Below are 23,023 nucleotides of genomic sequence, written 5' to 3' on the forward strand. Positions count from 1 at the left end.
ACAATACGTCGTGATTCAGACCTTCCTCTCTTTTCCCTCTGCATCGTCTGCCTGCTTCCCTTTTCTTCCCCATACGCCTCAGATTAACTCAATACTCCCTCAATCGCTTTGATGTCAGTATTTTTTTTTACAGTAGATTACATACAGTGTGTCTTCTGAACGTTGATTATAATCTGGAATGTCTAAATGATGGTGTGGTAGAAGGATGCAAGTCAAAGTTTTAGTCATTACCTATTGTTTGTTATCAACGGGTTGCTAAATTGTGGGCACACGATTACACTGAGAAAAGAGAAAGACTATATACTTATATTGTGGGTAAGAAATTTCTTCTTATGCCTGAATTGTATACATTATTTTTTCTTAAATGAAATACAATCCAGTTTTTTCAACATTTAATTAATACATTTTCTAATAATTATTTTTCTTTTTTTTCTCTCTTCTTTTTATTATTATTATTATTATTATTTTTAGATTGCTCATTTTTGTCTTTTTTTTTTTTTAAATATTAAAACAAGGGGTAGGGTTGTCTACTAAGCTTCTATTTTTAAAAAAAAAAAATTATTTTGTTCATAAAGAGTACAGCATAACTATGCAAATACTTTAATATTTCATCCATTATAAATGTGTTTGATGATCACACAATTTGTTTAAAATTACTAGCTATTTTTGAGTTTAACAAGCTTAATCCAATTTTGTGGAACCAGTTGGCAAGAACTAAATTGAACTCCATTTTGTTGTTTTGAGAGTCTTTCACTGTCCAAGTCAAAATCAAACATTTGCTCGGAACCACCACTTTCAAATACTGTATGTACCTGTGCTTGTTCGTGATAAAGTGCTGAGCGAAGTTTCCCGATATAGTGCGGAAAGAGCAGCAGAGGTGTGTAAAAAGTCTGTGACCTGAGTTTGAACTCCGCCGGGGACTTTGCAAGCGCCTCTGTGTCGACGAGAGACGACAGCAAGGCGAGGAGGAAAGACATGCGCTGTAATTGCTAATTAGATCAGGCTATCGGACGGGAAGTTAATTAACACTCGCTGGTGGAAAGAACGAATGGGAAGATGGTGACGGGAGATGCGAAGATATGAAAAAGGAAAGGGCTAGCGAGAGGGAGCGGGAACACAGGTGAAAGCAGTTAATCAAATAAAGAGAAAATGAGTGGCGTGCCTGACGTGGCCCTTCAAAGGGCTGATAAGCAAAGCCAATATGAGCCTCTTAAAACTGAATGCGGCTTGTCTGAGACCTTTTGATGACTTCACAACTTGAATGTCTGGACCTGCTTGAAGTTCACTCACCCAGTCACACATGTGGTGCCTCAGGTCTCGTGAAAACCAGTTTTAGCCTGTTCGTGTTTGAGAACAAATTGGTTTTCCTTCGACCAGCACAAAGTGGCAATATTCGTTGTGTAAGTTCTGACTGGTTTGTAGGTTTGTCATAATTAGATCTATAAAAATGCCGCATGAATTCATGCCCAAAAAGACTCGGGATGTCAGTCATTTTAGCCTGAAACTACATTTTACATACACTGTAATTATAATGATATGTCCTTTGTTTTCGTCTTTGTCAATGAACTTTTACATGAGTTGTGGTGTTTATTTAAAATGTATTAATTTCAATATTCTTGTACAACCGATCAGAAGAAATAAGATTGAGCAGTCATTTGGGAATTGTAATTTACTTATTATATAATACTTTGTGGCCCTTTTTAAAATATATATATATATATATCTTGAACTCAACAGACTCTCAATATATTAAAAAAACTAAATCTAATACTAAAACTCAGTAAAACAAAACAAAAAAATATATATATTTTTTAAACAAAATCAAACCCAGTCTAAAAATTTCATTTTAAACTTATAAAAGACGGTCTTGAACAAAACTCATTTAAAAACAAAAAAATCACTCAGTAGAAGATAATTAAAAAGCCCCGAAACCAGTTTCACTGATCAAAATGAAATTGGGCAGACATATTTATGATAATAAGACGAAGGAAAAAGTCCCAGGGACCCACGAATACAATGAACAGGAAGTCGGCCATTTTCAATTGAATCAGCCACTTTGGGCAATTTCCAACTTTACCAAAGTACTTTGAGAGAATTCAATCAAATGAGCCCCTTAAGCGGGTATAAATGGCTGACAATTGCAAAGCTTTTATTTTTTAACCGTTGCTATCTAATGTGGGCAGAACATTGTGTCAAAGTGGATCTTTTCAAGAATTCACAAATAAATCCATCACTTGTGGCAGCTTTAATTCTTATTGTTTGTAATTTGTAGTCATTTCAAACTGCAATGTTGTATGTAGAGAGGGTGTGTAAATCTGATATGCGTTCAAACTGTCACTCACTACGCTTACTGCACGTGCACGCCGAGGTCAAAGGTTAGCATTTACTCCAGCTGATAAACACAGCTAGTGTGTGTTTGTGTCATCCAGGAATAGCCGCACAGGGAGGCCTGCTTCCTCCGTTCTGCATTAGCGAAGCGGAAGAATTCACCATGAACCTTGACCTCGGCGGTGACCCGCACTGCCATGACTTTGAAACGAGACTGTGAGCTTCCTGGAAAACAGTCTTTAGGCCACTTTGGTAAACTAAGAATTTGTCTTGACTTTTGTGTGTTGTTTTGTCTCGGAGAACGGCACATTACAAATGACAAATGAGGAGAAATAAGGACTAATGTTAAGCGGTTGATATGACATTTTTCCAATTTTCTTGTAAAATATGCCTGTGTAAAAATTTAAAATCTTCTGATTTTATCGCAAAAAATAACATGCATTTTTCTATATTACAACTCTATATTTATAAAATTATGACTTATAAATAAATAAATATCAGAACCTAATTATAAAATTTATAAAATTGCTGTTTTCCTTGTAAGTTCAGAAATTAGAATACAGCATTTTTCCACATACAATTTTAATCAAAATTTGGATTATACAGCACTTTTTTTTTTAAATACATTAAAAACAACCATTTGCTCATATAGTGGGACATACCTTCTTCTTATTATTATTATCATAAAATGATGTCTTCATTCACTTAATAATATTTTCCTCGCAATGTTGAATGAAAAATTAGTACTGTTTTGCAGTCTATACAACTTTATTCTTGTGTTTATTCCTTTTTTCCCTATTACGTGAGGCCCCATTAACTCATTCGTACTATTTATATTAGAAATTGCGTTGCTGTGTGATTTTAATGTTAAATATAAATATGAACACTCCTTCAAGAAGCCGCGATAAGCCCTGCCCTTAAAAAAGACCCTTGAGGAAAATGTAAGTGACGTAAAGCTAGAAATGTGGAAATAGACGCTTCTCAACAGTACCTTTCAAAATAAATGTAATCACTGAATACACGCCGGATGAAGCTTATGTATGGGTTTTATTTTGAAAAGAAAATCGCTACGTTTCCTTCAGGCGTTTGCGCATATTGACGCAATGAACTTGAGCAGAGAAGGTAGCGGGGGTTAAAAGACGCTCGGAGCTTTTTAAGACGCAGTCAGCGAGGAGACGCGCGCAGGAGCGAGAAGGACGTGACCGTGACGTTGACGCAGAGAAAAACACGTCTGCGCCGTTAGCTACCACACACTCCCCTCACACGTACACGCACGCTCGCCGTGGATGAGCTGCTGCGAGAACAAGAGGGAAGACCGCTGACTTCCCAGAGATTTTACGCACGACGCGCGCAACTTTTACGCACGGATATTTGGCCAGTCTGGACTTGATTCGAGCGGACTGCCACTTCAAATAGGAAGCTCTGATTTTGGTGGCGTTTAAAGTGCAACGTGTGCGTATTTGACGCACTCGGACGCGCGTGGATTTTTTTTTTTGGGGGGGGGGGACTCGTTTCTTCTCGCTCCCCCGTCATCCTCATCGGTGCACCGCAACTCACCGAGCACGCACCTGCCCGACCATGGCCAGACTCACACGTCTAGCCTGACTGTGAGTCATTCTTTATTACTGCGAAGCTGTCACAGGTTGCAACATATACTTGGAATCCGTCACATCAAGCGGAAGGGGGAAAGCCGGGGGCTCGGCGGTGAGAGTGGACGCCGAGGTGCTCAATGCCCAGCCGGTCGCTGGCGGCACCTCTGGCTGGGCGGCAACATGAGGTCGTGGCTCCCGCTGCTGCTCCTGGCCGCGCTCTCGGGGGCGCGCCTGAGCCTCGGCAGTGCTGAGGTAAGAGCAGATCGGGATACGGGTACCCGTGTCAATTAGATGAAGATGATGATGATGATGATGATGATGATAATAATAATAATAATAATAATAATGAAAGACGAGTAAAAGTACGAGTAACTCCAGGAAAAGTAAAATACAGACTAAATTATGTTTTGGAAAATTAAAAATTATTTTTTTACTGTCATTTATACAAAACCTGTTTTGATAACTTGGCACAACAACAAAAAAACACACAAAAAAAACAGCATTAACTGGTTGCAAGTCGCCATAATCACTCTTGCCAAAAACATCATGAATGGGGAATATCTTGCTTCCCTGACTCTGTTCTGCCTTATACCTGCGATTTCAGTCAATCATTCAAAGATTTTAAGCAGGAAGTAACAAAACTATCTTGAAAAAGGAAGGATACAATTTGTTGTGTTGAAGTATACAAATAAAAGTATAAGTAAAATGAAGGCTATACCTGAAAAAAATCTACGTAAATACAGTCATAAAGTATTTGTACTGTATTATTTCCCATCATGAGTTAAGAGAAGTATTTGGAGCGTAAATAGCCTAATTGTACACAGAAGTCTGTGATGTGCCTACAGAGAGGGAAAGGATGGTTAAGGATGCATTTTCCATACTGGGCGAGCACCCTGGACTGGTCGCCAGCCAATCACAAGGCATGAATACACGCAAAACCGTTCACTTATGGATCATTTAGAGCCTTGTATGTTTTTGGAGTGTGGGAGGAAGCAAGCGTGTGTTACGGCGGTTGAGTGCTTAGCACATCCACCTCACAATTCTGAGGTTAAGGTTGGTGGTTTGAATCCGGGCTTCTTGTGTCATGTTATCCGGCTGACTCTGCTGCCCTAAGGAAGTCGTAATGCAGCGTGTCTCAAGAGCCATCGCTTGGCAGATTTTTTGAAGTCAGGTTAGATTTTTTTTTTAGCGAAACGAGAGCTCAACAACAATCATCAGTGTTGTAGATAGTGAGCAATTCTGAAATAAAAGAGGCTTCAAGCTGTTGTGTATTTAAATCAACCAAATCATTTGCCTTATAAATGAACTGCTAGCTTGATACTAACACATAATAGACATGTTTACATTGTGAGTAGAGGTGACTCTTCGTTTGTCTGTATGAACGAATGAATGAATGAATGAATGAATGAATCTATCTATCTATCTATCTATCTATCTATCTATCTATCTATCTATCTATCTATCTATCTATCTATCTATCTATCTATCTATCTATCTATCTATCTATCTATCTATCTATCTATCTATCTATCTATCTATTTATCTATCTATCTATCTATCTATCTATCTATCTATCTATCTATCTATTTATCTATCTATCTATCTATCTATCCACCACATCCCTCCATCTACCCACCCACCACATCCATCCATCATCCATCCATCCATCCACCACATCCATCCATCCACCCACCACATCCATCCATCCATCCAGCCACCCACCACATCCATCCATCCATCCACCACATCCATCCATCATCCATCCACCCACCCACCACATCCATCCATCCACCCACCACATCCATCCATCTATCTATCTATCATCCATCCATCCACCCACCACATCCATTCATCCATCCATCATCCATCCACCCACCACATCCATCCATCATCCATCCATCCATCCATCCACCCACCACATCCATCCATCCATCCACCACATCAATCCATCATCCATCCACCCACCCACCACATCCATCCATCCATCCACCCACCACATCCATCCATCCATCTATCTATCTATCTATCTATCCATCCATCCATCCATCCATCCACCCACCCACCACATCCATCATCCATCCACCCACCACATCCATCCATCATCCATCCATCCATACATCCATCCATCTATCTATCCATCCTCCATCCATCCATCATCCATCCATCCATCCATCCACCCACCACATCCATCCATCCATCCACCACATCAATCCATCATCCATCCACCCACCCACCACATCCATCCATCCATCCACCAACCACATCCATCCATCCATCTATCTATCTATCTATCTATCTATCTATCTATCTATCTATCTATCTATCTATCTATCTATCTATCTATCTATCTATCTATCTATCTATCTATCTATCTATCTATCCATCCATCCATCCATCCATCCACCCACCCACCACATCCATCATCCATCCACCCACCACATCCATCCATCATCCATCCATCCATACATCCATCCATCTATCTATCCATCCTCCATCCATCCATCATCCATTCATCCATCCATCCACCCACCACATCCATCCATCTATCATCCATCCATCCACCCACCACATCCATCCATCATCCATCCATCCATCCATCCATCTATCTATCTATCCATCCATCCATCCAATTTCGGCTAATAGCATGCAGTAAAGTTTAATACTGACCTCACACACACACACACACATGCACATAAATGCACTTTTGAACAGGTTGCCCTCTCACTATTGTCCCCTGAGGTTGAGCTCGGGTGATTGGCGGCCGCTGATCCATTTTACATAAGAACAACTACTAATCTGCCAGGGATTTCACCGACTTTGTGTGTGTGCGTGCGCATCTGCGCGCATGTCCAGCTGCGCGTGTGTTGACGGACATATGTGCTTGTGGTTGTGTTGCGTGTCAGAAAAAGCGCAAAGGCTCGTAAGAGTATTTGATTTTTTAAGCCCACTTTGGTGCAAGGACATTGGGAGAACGAAAATGTGGCAAGTTGCAGCTGTTGTGTGGCAACTGTCATCAAACTTAAAAATATGCATTTTGTGTTGAATACAGAACATTTCAATTGAAAAAGTATACATAATAGTAAAAAGTGTAACTCCTACAATCCTGAAAATTGTGTTTTTCTTGTTTCCATCACTTAGTCATTCAAACGGGCATAGCTGCCACATGCTAATTTCTCGTATGCTAATTTTCTCATTGCGCTCTGGGGCAATTAGGATGAAACAGGCAATTTAGTTGATCTACGTTGGTGTATCAGCTGGATAATTATGTTTTTTTTTTTCAATTAATTGAAGTTCTGATGTTTCATAATGAATCATGAATGATTCATGTTGCATGTCATTGCTGTTGGAAGAGGAATTTGAAATTGTATTAGATTTTAGTCTACTTTAGAGGTTTTAAAAATACCACTTGCAGACAAAAAAAGGAAATAAAATTAAATGTATGAAGATCAATTAGCAGGGGTGTCACTATATTTTATGGCCGGGATGGATGGGGGGCCTCAGCCCCCACATAGGATGTGATCAAACGTAGCATGCCAGTACAAAATTAGCTAGCAAAGGGAACTTTATTTTATTTTGTAGAAATTAAACAATGATACAATACTGTGTAAAAAAATATATAAAAAAGTTTACAGTGAATATATGTAACATATCTCAGTTAGCATAAACCACACCACCATACATCTTAAAAGCCGCGCTGGTCAGTGTGTTGACAGCCAGGGCCTTTAGCCTATTAAGCTAGCACACTCAACACTGAAACAGTGTGGATAATGATCCGCATGGGTTTATAAAAACAAAATACCTAATTATTTAGGGGAGCTTTAAGTCACCGTAAAGTGAAAATAAATGTCTTCTATATTTGTCATGCCACAGTGAAGAGGGTTTTAACAAACCTGCCAAAGCAACTTTCTTATATCAACACATCCCTAAATATTTGAGTAGCGAAAATAAATGTTTACTGCCTATCGTGGCTGGAATATTTCCCATCAGGACATTACGGGTCTTGACACACCACAACGAGAGATGATAGCCGCTAGCTAGCTTGTAAGCTAACAGGCTACCACGGCTGCTGTTAGGCTTATCCGTGGCGTCAACACCTCACTTCAGATTTTACGTCACCGCAACAAGCTGCTCTGTAAATTGTATCATCCAGGGAAGATGCCGTTTCAGGGTGTTAGCTTAGCTAACTAGCTGCACGTACGGTGGAAATTATGTAGTGGAGGAGATGGGACTCATGCTGTTCGCTTCGCTACATCACTGGGAAACACATGTTCTTATATAGTGGAGGTGACTCGCGTCGAATGCCCAAGTGCGTTCTTGGTTGCGTTTTAGCCACGGCAAAAAAAATCTGACATGGTGAAAACCAGCTTTTGCGCCATAATTCAATACACTTGTTTCATATTTACATCGACATTCGACTGTCTTTAAGAACATTTTAGGGAGTTTTCAATGCCTGCAAAATAGGCCTGGCAATTCCACTGCGTCTCACTAAAAGTACAGTTTGACCCATAGTAGATAATAATCGATTAAATGCTGATTAACTCCCCAGGCTTAATCTTAATCTGCTCAATATGACACTCATGGAAACAGAGGTTGAGAACATTTGATTTTACCCTCATATTAAATCAACGATATTTATTCTCCATGATAGAAATTGTGTGTGAGTATGTAAGCACCGCCAACCGGCCCCATAATTACATTCCATTACACCTCACCTTTCTCCACAAACATTCCATAAGATCTCTGTGCCTTCCAGGCTTCCTGTACCGGGAGGCCCACTGCACACTGTGTGTGTGTGTGAACACTGTATAAACTATGAAATAGTCAAAACAACACAGAGGAAAAGGTCCCTCAGAAAAGGATAACGACAATATTTGAGTTGTAGTGCGCAAATAAGTAACTTGCCCGGCATCCAAACTGGTTCATTAAGCGGGGCCAGAGGTGTATTATTAGCTCCACTTGTCCACTTAATTGCTGCTTCCCTTCATTCAGGAGCGACTATTTTATTCATGCCTGTTTAGGCATGGTGTGGCTGTGCTACTTTAATGTTACGTTTGTCGGAGGATTTCCGGATAAATTGGGCGGAAAGCAAAGTTGTTTTTCGTTTTTTGTGTGCGTGCGTGTGTTTACTTAACTAGGTCAGCCAGTTACTTGTGAAAGTCATCCAGGTGTCCTAGGCTGCTGCCTACCCTTGCAGCAGACAGACACGACGAGAAGGTCAAATCTAGCTGGGGCAGAAACATCATCGAGAGGATGCAAATGAAACATAATTTAATCATTTTTGAAAATTGTTTTGTGGATGGATATAACTGACTTTGGTTTTTAACTATGGTGAAGCATATTGTCAACATGTGCAAACTAGCATAGCTAAGTTGATGATAGCCAGATACGGTAGCCTATGCTGCGATAACTAGCATAACTACGGGTTACCGTTAAGGATACCGTGATGCTGTAATATCTAGCATAATTATGTGTTGTTGTGGGTTTATGATAACCGCAAATGCTACGTTACGACGTCATTCTTAACTTTGGTGAAGCAAATTGTCAACATGTGCAAACTAGCATAGCTAAGTTGATGATAGCCAGATATGGTAGCCTTTGCTGCGATAACTAGCATAACTACGGGTTACCGTTAAGGATACCGTGTATGCTGAGATAGATAGTATAACTATGGCTTGATGATAACCACGTATGTTGTAATATCTAGCATAGTTATGTGTTGATGATAACCGTGTATGCTGTAACATTTAGCATAACTATGGGTTGATTGATGATAATGTAATATACGCTGTGATAACCAGCAGAGCTGCGGGTTTATGATAACCGCGGATGCTACGTTAACTAGCATAACTACGTGTTGATGATAACCGTGTATGCTGCGATAACTAGCATAACTACGGGTTGATGATAATCCATACTTACGCTAGCTAGCTTGGTGAGAATCGTTTTTTTGCTCCCAACTGATTTTGTGATGGCCGAAGTCTGAAGCGCACCATAAATGAAGACAGAGTACTTGAATGTAATTTTTTTTGGATCTATAGCTGACGTACTGTAAGTCAGCAGGGCCAGACTTCAGCTTCCCCTCAGCCGTGAGCAGGAAGAGCCGTCCAGAAAACGGATGGAAGGATGTACGGACGGTGTCAACGTGTAACAATGGAGGCTTGTGTCCGCTAATGTGAAAGCGTCGGAGACGGGGCGGCCAGTCGGACCGACAACGACATCCTTCACACAGTGTGGCGGTACTAAGGCGCTTTGAGCGGCACAATGTGGACTTTTGTTTTGTGGCGTCGCATCTTAAACATGTGAAGACGCTGCAAGAGCAGACCACTGGGATTGCTTGATTCTGATTGGTTGGCGGATCTGATCTGATTCCTGTGGAAGACTCAACAATATCGTTAATGCAGAAAAAAGAAGTCATATTTGCATATGACATAGTTTTATTAATGTGAAATTTAATGATTCCTTCCCTTTAGTATTTTTTTATTTATAATTTATTTAAATATAATACACAATTATTTAATTCATTAAATAAACTGTGAAATTGTTCATTTTACTTACAGTATAAGTTTTATGCTATTATTTTGTAATTTAGTATTTATTATAATGTGCAATTGCTTATTTTACTATAAGATAAATGGATCATTTAATTTATAAAATACATTCAGTAAATTTTCATTCACTAATTTTCTTGAAATGAGGTTAAAAATGGTGCGTTCATATAAAATAGTTTGTTGTAACTATAGCATTCATAACGATTCTGTCTTATTTAGCAGTTATTATTTAATTATTATATATATTATAATTATATGTAATTTAAATGTAAATTAAGTAATCATTCAATAAAATATTTATTTAAATGTACATTATTAAATTTTAAATAATTAAACATTGTATGCTTTAAAATGTACACGTTTACTTCCCTTTTTACCGGATAATTTAAAAATAATCAATTAACCAATTATTTAATGAGAAATATGGTTTATACAATACAGTAACTACATACATTTGAATGAACCGATTTTGATTGGCTAGATTATTGGTAGAGGAAATTAAAAATAACTAAAATACATTTAAATTCCATTTCCAAACATTTTAATTTTGTAATTTCATTACAGTTAATCGAATATAATTACCTAGCCAACTATTCAATAAGTAAATCAAAATATTAAATGTGTGAAGATGTTTGATTTACACATATTTTCATCTGATTATCTACTAATTCAATTATAATTAATGAACCAATTATTTAATCAAATAGATGAAAACCATGTTTATTTTCCTCATATTCTTCTTTTCCTTCTATTAGTGACAATAAATCAACTTAACAATTATTTCATGCACTTAAATGGATAATAAAGAAAGAAAACAGGAGGTTTGATCACTTGAATGCTTATCTGTTGAAATGTTCACAAGCAAAACATTCAGCATTCAGATCATTCGTGTGGCTCGTACAAACCTCATTTGCAGCTCCGATTATGCCGTAAAAATGCCACTTTGGCCCAGGTTGAGTAACAATACAATCAGCGTGCGCTTCGCCCATGAATGAGCTTCCGAAAAACCCTGCTAAGCCCCGCTGAATACCGCTCTTATCACCTTTCCACAAAAGCACGACAAACAAGCGACTTATCAATTCTGAATTGAAGAATTCCTCCCCTGCAGCTGTGTAAACATTTCTTTCTCGCGTGTGTGCAGCGGGCCGACGACGTCATGAAATAGTGCTCGTCAATTTCATAAACCCAGTGTCCCACTTAGTCATGAATGAATGAACAAATATTCCATAACTTTTTTTTTTTTCTCCAGCTCATAGATGCTTTTGTCAAAGAGTTTTGTGGTGAACCCATTTGAACTCACTGTTGCTAGCCAAAACAGTAGCACCAACTGTGAGCAATCCTCTCTCTCACTTCACTTTATTTTAGCGCCGGGTCTCATCCTCCTTGAGATCTCTTCTGGATGGAGTGCATGTTTTTCTGAATGGACTCCAAACTTGCAACGGAATGGTGAAAGTCCAATCGTGCCGCTATAAAATCCCAAGGCCAGAGTTCTGTAAATGGCCAAAAGAGGATGTAAAGTGTGATACAGCTCTTGTATTAGCGCTCGAGTGAATATACCGTTTAGGGGTTGTGCTGAGAAGGTTGGAAGTTTGCGGCCAAACAGAAGAGGAGAGAGTGACAGCGTACACATCAATCATCCTCACTGTTTCCTGTTCGGGAGGAAGTGAAACTAGAGCATGTGTTGGCATGACACGAAGAGCATATACGCATTTGCATATCGTCGCTGCGATGTGAAAAACACTTATGTCCATTTTTTTTCTTTTCTTTTACATTTCTTACATTTTTAGGATGCTTGCATTCAGTTTCATCCCGAAAACATAAACATGTAAAAAAGAAAAAAGAAAAAAAAAGAGACAATTAGTTTTTTTTGTTTTTTTTTTAAAATTTGCATTGACCTTCTTATCGGTAACTCATTATTCATTTTCTGGTACATATAGTAATTAAGCATTTCGCCTGGGGGCAGTTAGTGGTGGATAATACTTTTATATTAAAAAAATAATAAAAATAATTTAATCAATAAATGAAAAAAATATAAAATCATAAATGAATAAAATCATATAAATATATACAAAAAAATCAAATATATACATAAATACAAAATATTATATTTAATGAATAAAATGAAATGAAAACAGCAAATATAATAGTTTTCCACTAATTAACAGCACCACCATTCATAACAACAAAAACAAAAAATCATACTAGATTCTCACAAGGTCAGGCTGTTTTCCAAGCTAATTATAATAGTGCTGCACTCCATCCTGCACTAAGATACTCAAATGGCGTGCTTGAGGGCAGCCAATTAACCTCTCACTTCGACACATTCGAAAGTTTTTGTCAAGAAGACAACTCGCATTAGTTGTACAAATATTATCTCTGCAAGAATGCATCATTATTAAGACCACACGACATCATTCTAAAACAACACACTAGATGACAATGCGTGCTTTTTGTTTGTCTGTGTGTGTGTGTGTGCGCAGGGCGATCCGCTCCCTGCGTCGCTGGTCGACCTGGTGAGGAACTCTCCCGTCTCCTCCGTGGACGACCTGAAGCTACTGCTGCAGCACGAGGCGGGCGCAATAGGTAATCAGCAAAGACCGACGCGGAGGAGGCAAGCGTTAAATGGGTTACAGCTGCCAGCGGAGGCAAGAATGAAGCCGTCACCAGAGTATCTGTGACCTTGATGAATGTCGGGGGGGGGGGGGGGGGGGGTTGCCACAGACTATGAAAATGAAGTCACGCATGCATTTATTAAAAAGCTGATCCTTTGATCGTGACATAACAGCAAGGATGGAGACAATTCGTATGCACACAAACAGGACAAGATGAGTCACTTTTGCCGCCTTAACGAGTCCGGAAATGGCCCATTTAAAGAATAATTTATTATTAATGTTTAATTACGCTTTTAATGGGAAAGAATATATTTCCCACTCCAAAACTCGGTCCACTTTTATGCATTGTTGAAACGTTTTCTACAGCTGGGCTACAAAAGAAGCCGAACCCGTGCTGGCATGCGAGGACGCCGACAAGCTCCAACTTTAACGCAATTAAGCAAATGAAATGAAAAGAAGAAGAAAGGAATCAGTCATGCAAAACTTGGATAATGGCACAGAAGATGAAAACAACTTCTGAGAATAATTGGAAGCGCATCAAGTTGTTCATTAAGAACAATACAACAAGGGAAAAAAAAGAAAAGATCCCGAGATAACCTCGCTCTTTTGCACATTCAGGGTTATAATTAAAGCCGAGGGGCAAAATATGAAATGACGGTATGTGTGAGCGCGCGCGCGCGCGCACACATGCATGCTATATTTAACGGCTCATAACTCCCCCAACAGTTTTTTGACAGCTCCGGGACGAATTGCAGCAGGAAATAGCCTAATTGTTAAAATGGGAGGATAAAAAAAAAAAAAAAATCCTTCCTTTTGCAGTAAACAATGACTTTTGCGAAAAACGCGCTTATAAAAGTGATGCATTTCACTTGGAAGTTACAAACTGATTAAAAAAATAAAATTTGAAAAACAACCGATAAAAATCAGCCGTTGTTTTTGAATGGTGGTTAAAGGTGGGGTCTTAAGTTTTGACCATTTGTGTTCGTAAACAAACAATTCAAAACGGACTCAACCCCCCACTCTTCTCATCAACATTGTGTCTGCCTTCAGCGACACGCCCCCCCTGCTCTGTGATTGGGTGGAGGGGTAAACATTGACTTTCCGCCCAGAAACGTCCCTCTTATGGGCCCAGAGGTGTTGATTGAGAATGAAGTGTTTATTTCTGAGTGAAAACTATGGACCCTCCCTTTAAACACATAAAAAAATAAAAAATAAAACAGGCCTGGACAAAAATGATAGTACCCTTACACCAGGTCTTGGATATTTCCATTCTTCAACACAGCTGATTCATGATCAGCTCATCAGCAAGCTCTGCATAAGCCTGATAACGATCCTGTTAATTGGAATCAGCTGCAGTTGGAGTAGGGAAACCTCTAAAACCTACAGGACTCTCGAGGACTGCAGTTTGCCATCCATTAAATTGTGTCCTCAAATTAGCATGATTGGTGTCTTCAAACTTGTAATCAGTCAGTTGGCCGACACGTCGTCACTGTTCTATTTTGTGACATTGTGTGTACGACACCAAACAGACACCAGAGGAAGCAAAGAAGAGCGTTGTCTCAAAACCTAAGAAAGAAAATCCTAAACGAGCACGCTAACAGTAAAGGTTATAAGAACATTTCCGAGAAGCTTTATGTTCCTGGTTTTCATGTTGATTATAGGCTACGTTTCAAACACGGGTTAAAAAATATGTTTTCTTCTCTCTACCTTTTAGAGGAAGAAGATGATCCCAGCATTCCCACAAACCAAACGCACGGACGACACATCAGAAGCATCGGTAGGCTCCACTTGCCTAATTCTACTACATTGAATTTTCTATTTGCAATTCTTGACTAAAAGCATGTCTCCATTCCCCCCCCCGCCCCCGCCAACCTTAGTGGAGTTTGAGATCGCCCAGCAGGCGGTGTGCAGAGTCCGGACCGAGGTGATGGAGGTGACCAGGTCCATGCTGGACCGTCGCAACGCCAACTTCATGCTGTGGCCGCCCTGTGTGGAGGTGCAGCGATGTTCGGGCTGCTGCAACACCAGACTGTTGCAGTGCGTCCCCACCGTCACCTCCAGTAGATACCTGCAGGTAAAACCACAATGGCCGCCCACTAAAGCCGCTTTTTTTCACACTGCACTTAGTGTGGAGCAGCAAAAGTCTTCCTGGGAGGCCGCTACGTCACTAGTTCTGAATATGGGCACACCAGGGCACGCAGACTTTTCACGCTGAATGAGTGCAGTGTAAAAAGCGCTCAATAGTCTTTAAGACCTGACCATGTTCTGCTTAATACCGTGGACCCGTTGGCTTAGGATTTAGGCTTAGGACTGCTGCGTGAACTGATGAAGCCTACTCAGATGAGAGATGAAAGGTCTTCAAAGACAAACAGAGCACTACCTGGACTTCGCTAGTGTGTGTTTGCAAATCCAGGTTCAGAAAGTCCAGGGTTTTTACTTGCAGGTCCTGGATTTTCTACCTCTGGACCTAACCCTAAAACCCAATCAAGGGGACTGATAAGGATTTTAAGGACCTTGGATAAGAAGAAAGAAGTAGTGGGGCCTAAAGTGATATTTTTTTTACGGGGTTCTAAAACTGTAGAGGCACTGCTGCCCCTAATACACAAGATTGCCCTTTGGCATGTCGTTATGGTAGCGTTGCAGTTCTAAAGATTGGTCCCGAGATCACTTTTTAAGGGTCCCTGTCTCGGTCTTGGACAGGTCTCAGCCTCCAAAGGTTTTGGTCTTGTCTCGGTCTTGACCTCCGCAAGTCTTGGCCTTGTCCTAGTCCTAGTCTTGCCTTGATACTCCCCAGTCTCGATAATGTCTTGGTTGGTTTGGTCTTGACAACAACTTTACGTTATGTTCCCTTTGACTTTCTTCGGACTCCTTGTTGGCAAGATCTGCCACAGTCAAATGGACTTCTGGTGTTGATAGACCTTGGAGCCTTTGTTGAACAGTACTGTGGACGTTGGCTCAGTGTGAATGCAAACAGGTGGAACCAACTCACCAAAGGCTTCCTTGACATTTTTACACTCTCATTTTTGCTCAGATTATACAAACAAGATAGGACGCGAACAGATGCCGCGGGCGCATTTTGTTAGCTCCAGGCTGGCAGTTTTTCTGACGCTAAGCTTGACATTAGGCATGACCGTAGACGAGAGGTATCGGGTAGACGTACGCTAGTAACAATTAGTTCAGTCGTGTGTGACACACCAATAAAGGGGTCCGCATTTGCCAGCATAGAAAACAAAGTCCGCATGCATGATGTCAATTTTAAAACATGTTGGAAAATGACGCCTGAAAATTTCAGTTCTGGCAGGAAGCCACCACATTTCCCAAGCGTTATTAGCTTGTCTGGAAATGTCTTCATGCCAATGTGACTTGCACAACACATTCTCACGAGTTTGTGTGTGTGTGTGTGTGCAGGTGATAAAGATCCAGTACATCAACATGAAGCCCCACTATGAAAAAGCCATCATCTCGGTGGAGGACCACCTGGCGTGCAGGTGCCAGCCTTCCTCGCCCAATCCGCCGGCGCTTACCCCGCCGTCCCACCCTCAACCGCCTCTCCCGCGGGCGGCCCACCCCGCCCCGCCTAAACCCCACGGTTCCAAGGCTGACCTCCACCGCAACGATGACCTGAAGCGCAACCAGCAGCTCTACAACAGCGAGGAGCAGGAGCCGGCGTCGAGGCAGTGGCGGCAAGGGGGATACACGCAGTTGGTGCACTATACGCAGCCCAGGGTGCACAGCTGGCCGTCGGACTCACGGGCCGAGCATGGCAGAATGGGAAACCCGCCGCAGGTTGGCCAGGGGAGCGGACACGAGGGAAGTCGCGAGGAAGGCGGTGAATTGCATCGTCAAAGCTACGACGACAGAGATTCTGACGATCGGAATCTTAGGACGCAATATCGACTCAATGCCGCCCAATCGGACGGTACCTCCCTCCCTGACCCGACCCCGTCGCTCCGATCAGAACAAAGCCCCACCCCTGTTTTGCACAGTTCCACCAACCCCAAAGACTCTGTGACCGGCCAGCCCAACATGGAGGCGACGCCGGCACACCCGAGGACGCAAGCGAACCGACTAACGGGGAGTGGGAGGAAGGACAATGAGTCGGCCAATCGGGGCGAGGCTAAGGACTTGGCACAGGCCAATGGTGGAGGCCAGCTCACAGAAGAGGAGAGGAGGCAGAAAGTTCTGGAGGTGGTTCAGGGGGAGCTAGACCGGCCCACTCATCTTCATCCTCTTCATCCTCAGCAAAGACCAAAACCAGGTAAAGATTACATCAAGTTTTGTTGTTGTCGAGCTGTGACGAGCCAGTTGTTAGCATCCTGTGGAAAAGGGACACAGCTAGCTACAATTAGCTTTAAGAAAGGCCGCTTCTGTGCTTTCTGTGACTACTCCAGCGTCTCTGTCCGTCTCTCTGAGTGGCCACTTTCTGTTTAAAGCCTCGCAATGCTGTTAGGTATCCATCTTGCTCCCATGGTAAATGGTACTGAAGCATCCCCACATATGTTATTGTGATTTTTATTCCCCGCAATTTTTTGCCGTGAAACAACCACATAATACTTCCGATTTACACCGTTCAAATTTCAACTTGCTTCAAAAATTCACGCCTTCCGGGGTATTTATCGTCTGATTCTTTTTCCTATTCATTTTCAATGGGACTGACATTGAACTTTTTCTAAGTCACACTTTCCACGCCCACTTCCATACATACAACTGATCATTATTGTTATTACTGGCTATCATATCAGAAAATGCATTATAATTTCACAGAATTGATTAAAATCACGTGTCCCCCATTCAGCATTGATACCTTTTTTCAATATGAATATGCCATAAGCAAGGCTATTGACAAGTTAGGTCAGACCTCGGTTCAAACCCTGCTTGGGCAACTCTTTCGTACAAATGCAATATTGAATACTAATCATTGTCAAATTATTTCACTATTAATACTTTGTCATTTTTACATAATTTATCTTTCAATGTACTTCATAAGAATTCAGCTCTCAGCATTCCAACGCAATTTCTACAGAATTTGCACTTCGTCTAAATTTATATAGCACTTTTCCACGGTTACAAGGTGGAAAATTCAGAAAATTACCAGAAAATTACCAGAAAATTACCAGAAAATTACCAGAAAATTACCAGAAAATTACCAGAAAATTACCAGAAAATCAAAGCACTTTACTTTCGACGACTCCTTCACCGACTGATGACGCAGCATCAGGAGCAACTGGGGGTTCAGTATCTTGCTCAAGGATACTTCGACATGTTCACAATCGCATGGGATAGAACCCGCAACCTCTGGGTTGCGAGCCACGCCGCCCCATGATGTCAAAATATGAATTCTAGTTGGACCAGGACAACGAAGATTGTTAGAGAGCAGACAGTTGTGCAAAATATATTAGTTTTGCATTCAAAAGTTCACAGGTCAAATTAATTTAGATTCCTTTTGGGTCCAGATTAGTATGACGCAGATTCCAAAGTAAGAGAAAATGTGTGTCCATTTTGGCTGCTGCACACAATTCACGATGGGTAACAAGGAGCGGGAAGTTGCACAGCGATGAACAAGGCCGCGTGTGTCCTGCTATTCTTCCCGCACCCCCCAGAGAACTCAATGACTCAAAGCTGCGAGCTCCAAGGTCAGCAGGTAACCTTGGGAGTAGTTAAAGCCCCTGTGAAAATTGCACAGTCACAGTGTTTGTCCTTGATGGGAGCTTGGACACAAAATGAAAATGTTGCGACTACAAATGTGCATCCGGTCCCCTCGCGAGAACATTATTGTAACAGTTTATCTTTTGTATTGTGGCTAAGGCGGCAAAGGGGGAAAACGTTTGTGGAAGAATCCAAACCAAAAGCTTTAAATGGGAACTATTCATTTTTCAAAAATGATTTCAGGAATTCAAACCCATTAATATATCTCACAATTAAGTTCCGAAATGTGTTTTACAAAAATATTCCAGTTTCGTGGTGGTATACTTTTTAACGGAAAAAGAAAAGCATCCTATAATATTATACTCCATAAAAACAGTAACGACACAATGAAATTGAATTAAAAAGAATGAAACTGTACAATGACAGACATACAGGATTTCTATATTGGAGACTCAGCTTCTCTCTCAACTTTCTCAGTACGGCAGTAATATTATTTTCTTATTTTCTTTGTAGAGGATCAAGAATGTCTGCCTGTGAGTATTCATCATCTGACTACATGTCGCTGTCTTTGCTTGCTTGAGGGGTAACAACACCGTCCCATAGACGCTAATTGTTAGCCCGGGTGCCTATGGACTTTCTCGTTGTATGTTAGCATTACGTTAGCTTGCTTCAAACAACTCGATGTTGTGCAAAAATGGACTCAGTTAGATTAGGAACGTCCACATTCACAAATCTTTAGCATCACGCTTTTCTGTTACACCCAAGCTAGATGGATTAAATGGAACAGCAATTTTTTTTTTTATTCCTGAATTTCCTCAGTTAAAATGCCCATTGAAAAGAAATTGAGCAGAAATGTTCTGCCCTACGTGTTGTTTAGTGGTTCGCATAGCTAAATTATGTATCTGGTGTGAGATCAATTCTCAGTTGGTGACCCTGTTTACAACTGCAGTTGACTGAAAGTCAGTACAAGCTTGTTTAACTTTCTGGTTCTCTCTTTGATTTTGTTGATTTTCGAGCTGTAGCTATGTGTAGTGGTTCATTTTGCGGACTGCAGCTTAGCTTAGCTGGAATAGAATCCTAAAAATAGCACGATTGTTCGACTTTCCTCAAATTTTTTTTTTTTTTGGGGCTGCATTTTGTGTCGTAGCAATTGGTAGTGTAGTGGTTCACATACAGGAGCTGACTTTATATATATATATATTTAGCTGATCTGGGATCGATTCCCACTCAATGACCCGTTCACAACTGGCCTTGAATTGACTGTAGGTGTCGTTTACCTTCTGACCTAAACAGGATTAAGAAAGAAAAACGATTTATTTTCAGCCATAATAAATGATTTCCGCCTCTCTAATATGATTGACCCTTACCCTCCACAGAGCTCGCGACGGCGGCCCCGCCCTCCAACCGCCAGACTCCTTTCAGGCCGGCGTCCCCCCGCCGCAGGAGGAAACACCGCAAGCGGATCAGCAAGGCAGCCATGAGGGACATGATCATGTAGAGGTGCACGTGCAGGTGAGCGCTCGACTGTCCTAGCATAGATAGCTGAAGATATATTTATGATGAATAAATAACCATTTATTGAATGGAAATCACAACTGATTGACTCGATTAGACTGCATGCAAAACATTAAAAAAAAAATATATATCAGAATTTTACATCTCCATTACCTGCATTGTCGCTAATATACAGTGTTTTACGTAAAAAAAATATATATATATTTTATGCCGGTACTCCCCTTATTTGACTGTTGCAAATCATTATAAGTTAATTAATACATAAATAAATAATACATATTTTTTTCTATCTTGAATGTGAAATATCCGACTGCATTTGAATGTCTCATGAGACGTCAATGTTTATGCTAATCGCTAACGCCGAAATGTGCCGTATCATACAATGATGGCGTCAATGACTTGCGGTTTTTTTTGCGTCCTAAATTAGCGATTGAATAGGATTTCTGGGTGGCATTGCCCTGACGTTGGTAGCAACTATTAAATGGCAACAAAAATTCTAATAAAGTGTCAATAGTTGGGTTTCCATCCATCCATTTTTATATGAATTTTCAAGAAATGCGAAAATAAAACTAAATGGAAATGCTAGAAATTCAAAAAAAGGGCCCAAAATTTGCAAAAAAAGTTTTTACACTAAGAGGGGGTGGACTTTGAAGCAAATCTAAAAAAAGAAAAATGTGAATTTTGGCTTATGGAAGCAGGTTTTGCGAATAACAGCTGGAAAGACCGGATACACGTCGCACGTTTTGATCAGATATTACATCACACGAATATTTGTAGTCACAAAGCAATGTCGGACGATAAAGTAAGGTATGTTTGGGGGGGGGACGAAACTGAAATATTTTTGAAATTAATGAAAGAAGTGAATATGAATGTTATTTTAGATGGAAGACAGAAAAGAAACGCTACGGTTTATCAAGAATTACAAAGGAAAACTCATACGTCGTCATTGCGTGGCACAGTCACTTCCTGGTCTTCTTCTTCTTCTTTTAAATTACTGGTGGATTACATCTCTATGGTATATACCGCCACCTACAGCGGCGGAGTCCACTCTCAATTTTCGCAAAAAAAAAAAAGAACAGATAGAAATGGGCATAAGTAGCATGTCTGTTTTGCGCATTTTCAGTAAATTTGCTTAAAAATTCGACAATTTGGATGGAAACATGATTAATGTTTTATTTGGCAAGCTTTTATTTTTGAAGTTAGCTTTTGTGTTGGTTGTGTTTGCAGCTTCCTTGACATGTCTAAATGATGACACTCACCAAATAAACTGTTACCTCTTTTTTTTCTTTAGAGAGAGAGAGAAGTGCTGGTATCAGGGTTATAATAATTTTGGAATTTTTATTTTAGTTCGTTTTTACTTCGTTTTGTTTTTTTAACGTAGTTAAATTTAATTCGTTTTCAGGGTGGTTCTGTTAGTTTTTTATTAGTTTTAGTTATTTAAAAAAATGCTTCGTTTTAGTTAGTTTCGGTATTAGTTTTAGTTAAAAAAAATATGTATTACTTGTGCGCGATATTTAAACACCATGTAAAACAAAAAAAAACAAAAAAACACATTTCTTACCTAGCATTGCATTTTGGCTGAGTTAAATGAATAATTTAAAATAAATGCATTAAATTAATTACCAAAGACTAAAACAAAGGAAATTTTTGCTATAATTATAGTTAGTCTTAGTTAGTTTTGTAAACATAAAATGCAGTTTCAGTAAGTTAGATTTTTTTTAAGCATTTTCCTTTTAATTTTATTTTTTTTAACGATTTCTTTCTTCCCGTTTGTTTTTACGTTAACCTAAATAACCTTGGCTGGTATTCCGTACCGCTTCATACCAGCCCACTTAAAGCAAAAAAAGAAGAAAGAAAAAAGTGTAGACAGGACGTTATTAACAAACAAACACAAAAGCTTCCTTGGAGGAGGTAATAACAAACTTCTCTTTTCCTTAAAGGGATTTGTTGAAGCAAACCAAAGGCTTTGGAGTGCGGGGAACCATCTCCAAAGGGTGCATGGACACACTGGATACTACTAGTGCGGGACCGGATACACACTGGATAAACAATGGATACACTGGACACACAACTGACGTTGTGGACATCAATGGACGAAATGAAAAAAAAAGAAAAAGTGCAATCTTAAGAACTCCTTGATGGCGGAGGAACTGTGTCACACTAAACACTGGACGGACTCTTCACGGTCGCTTCACTTTCTGCAACTTTTTGGTGACGTCTAATTGGCTCACGTTGGACCAACGCACAGCATCATATTCAAAGCGGTCTTAAAGACGTTGCTTTACAAAGAGACGCTATGAGACATAGTTCATAGCCCGACAACATATATGTGTAAACACTTTCAGCAACTTTTTATTTCTTAACTTATTTCAAAACAAAATGGAGGACAACAAAGTCCTTTGGTTCTCAAGTGTAATTATTATTATTTTGAATATTATTATTGTTGCTGTTTCAAGTCAAAGGAACTGTTGGTTGTACACTGTAACTGTAATGAATGTTATTTTTCATAGAAAATAAAAAAAGCTCAACAGATGTTATGTTATATTTGTGTGTATGAGAGTGAGAGAAAGTGTGTGCGTTTGTGTGAGAGTAACCATGTCATTTAGTGTGTGTACTTGTGTGAGACAGGTGCCAAACGTACTCATACTGTACTTAAGTAGAAGTAAATACTCAAGTACAAAAGTACTGTCAATCATATGTAATATCTATTTGGAAGAAAAAGCAAAAACAAAACAAAGTCATAATAGTTTCCCCTCTCATTAATGGCTAATGTTAAAAGACG

The 23,023-nt window shown here is 40.0% G+C and overlaps 1 protein-coding gene across 1 annotated transcript; it reads left to right on the forward strand.

The window, feature by feature from the left end:
- Positions 1-3,474: 3,474 nt before the first annotated feature.
- pdgfba (platelet derived growth factor subunit Ba) lies at positions 3,475-22,757 on the forward strand. The gene is made up of 7 exons (XM_086082436.1): positions 3,475-4,172; positions 12,949-13,051; positions 14,795-14,857; positions 14,958-15,154; positions 16,489-17,338; positions 20,103-20,238; positions 22,182-22,757. Exons 1-6 carry the CDS (start codon positions 4,101-4,103, stop codon positions 20,222-20,224), a joined length of 1,407 nt encoding a protein of 468 aa, XP_085938562.1. The 5' UTR covers positions 3,475-4,100; the 3' UTR covers positions 20,225-20,238; positions 22,182-22,757.
- Positions 22,758-23,023: the final 266 nt, after the last annotated feature.

Source organism: Leptonotus elevatus, chromosome 8, assembly GCF_054856555.1.
Source record: "Leptonotus elevatus isolate MCC_2025b chromosome 8, RoL_Lele_1.0, whole genome shotgun sequence".
Classification (NCBI taxonomy): domain Eukaryota; kingdom Metazoa; phylum Chordata; class Actinopteri; order Syngnathiformes; family Syngnathidae; genus Leptonotus; species Leptonotus elevatus.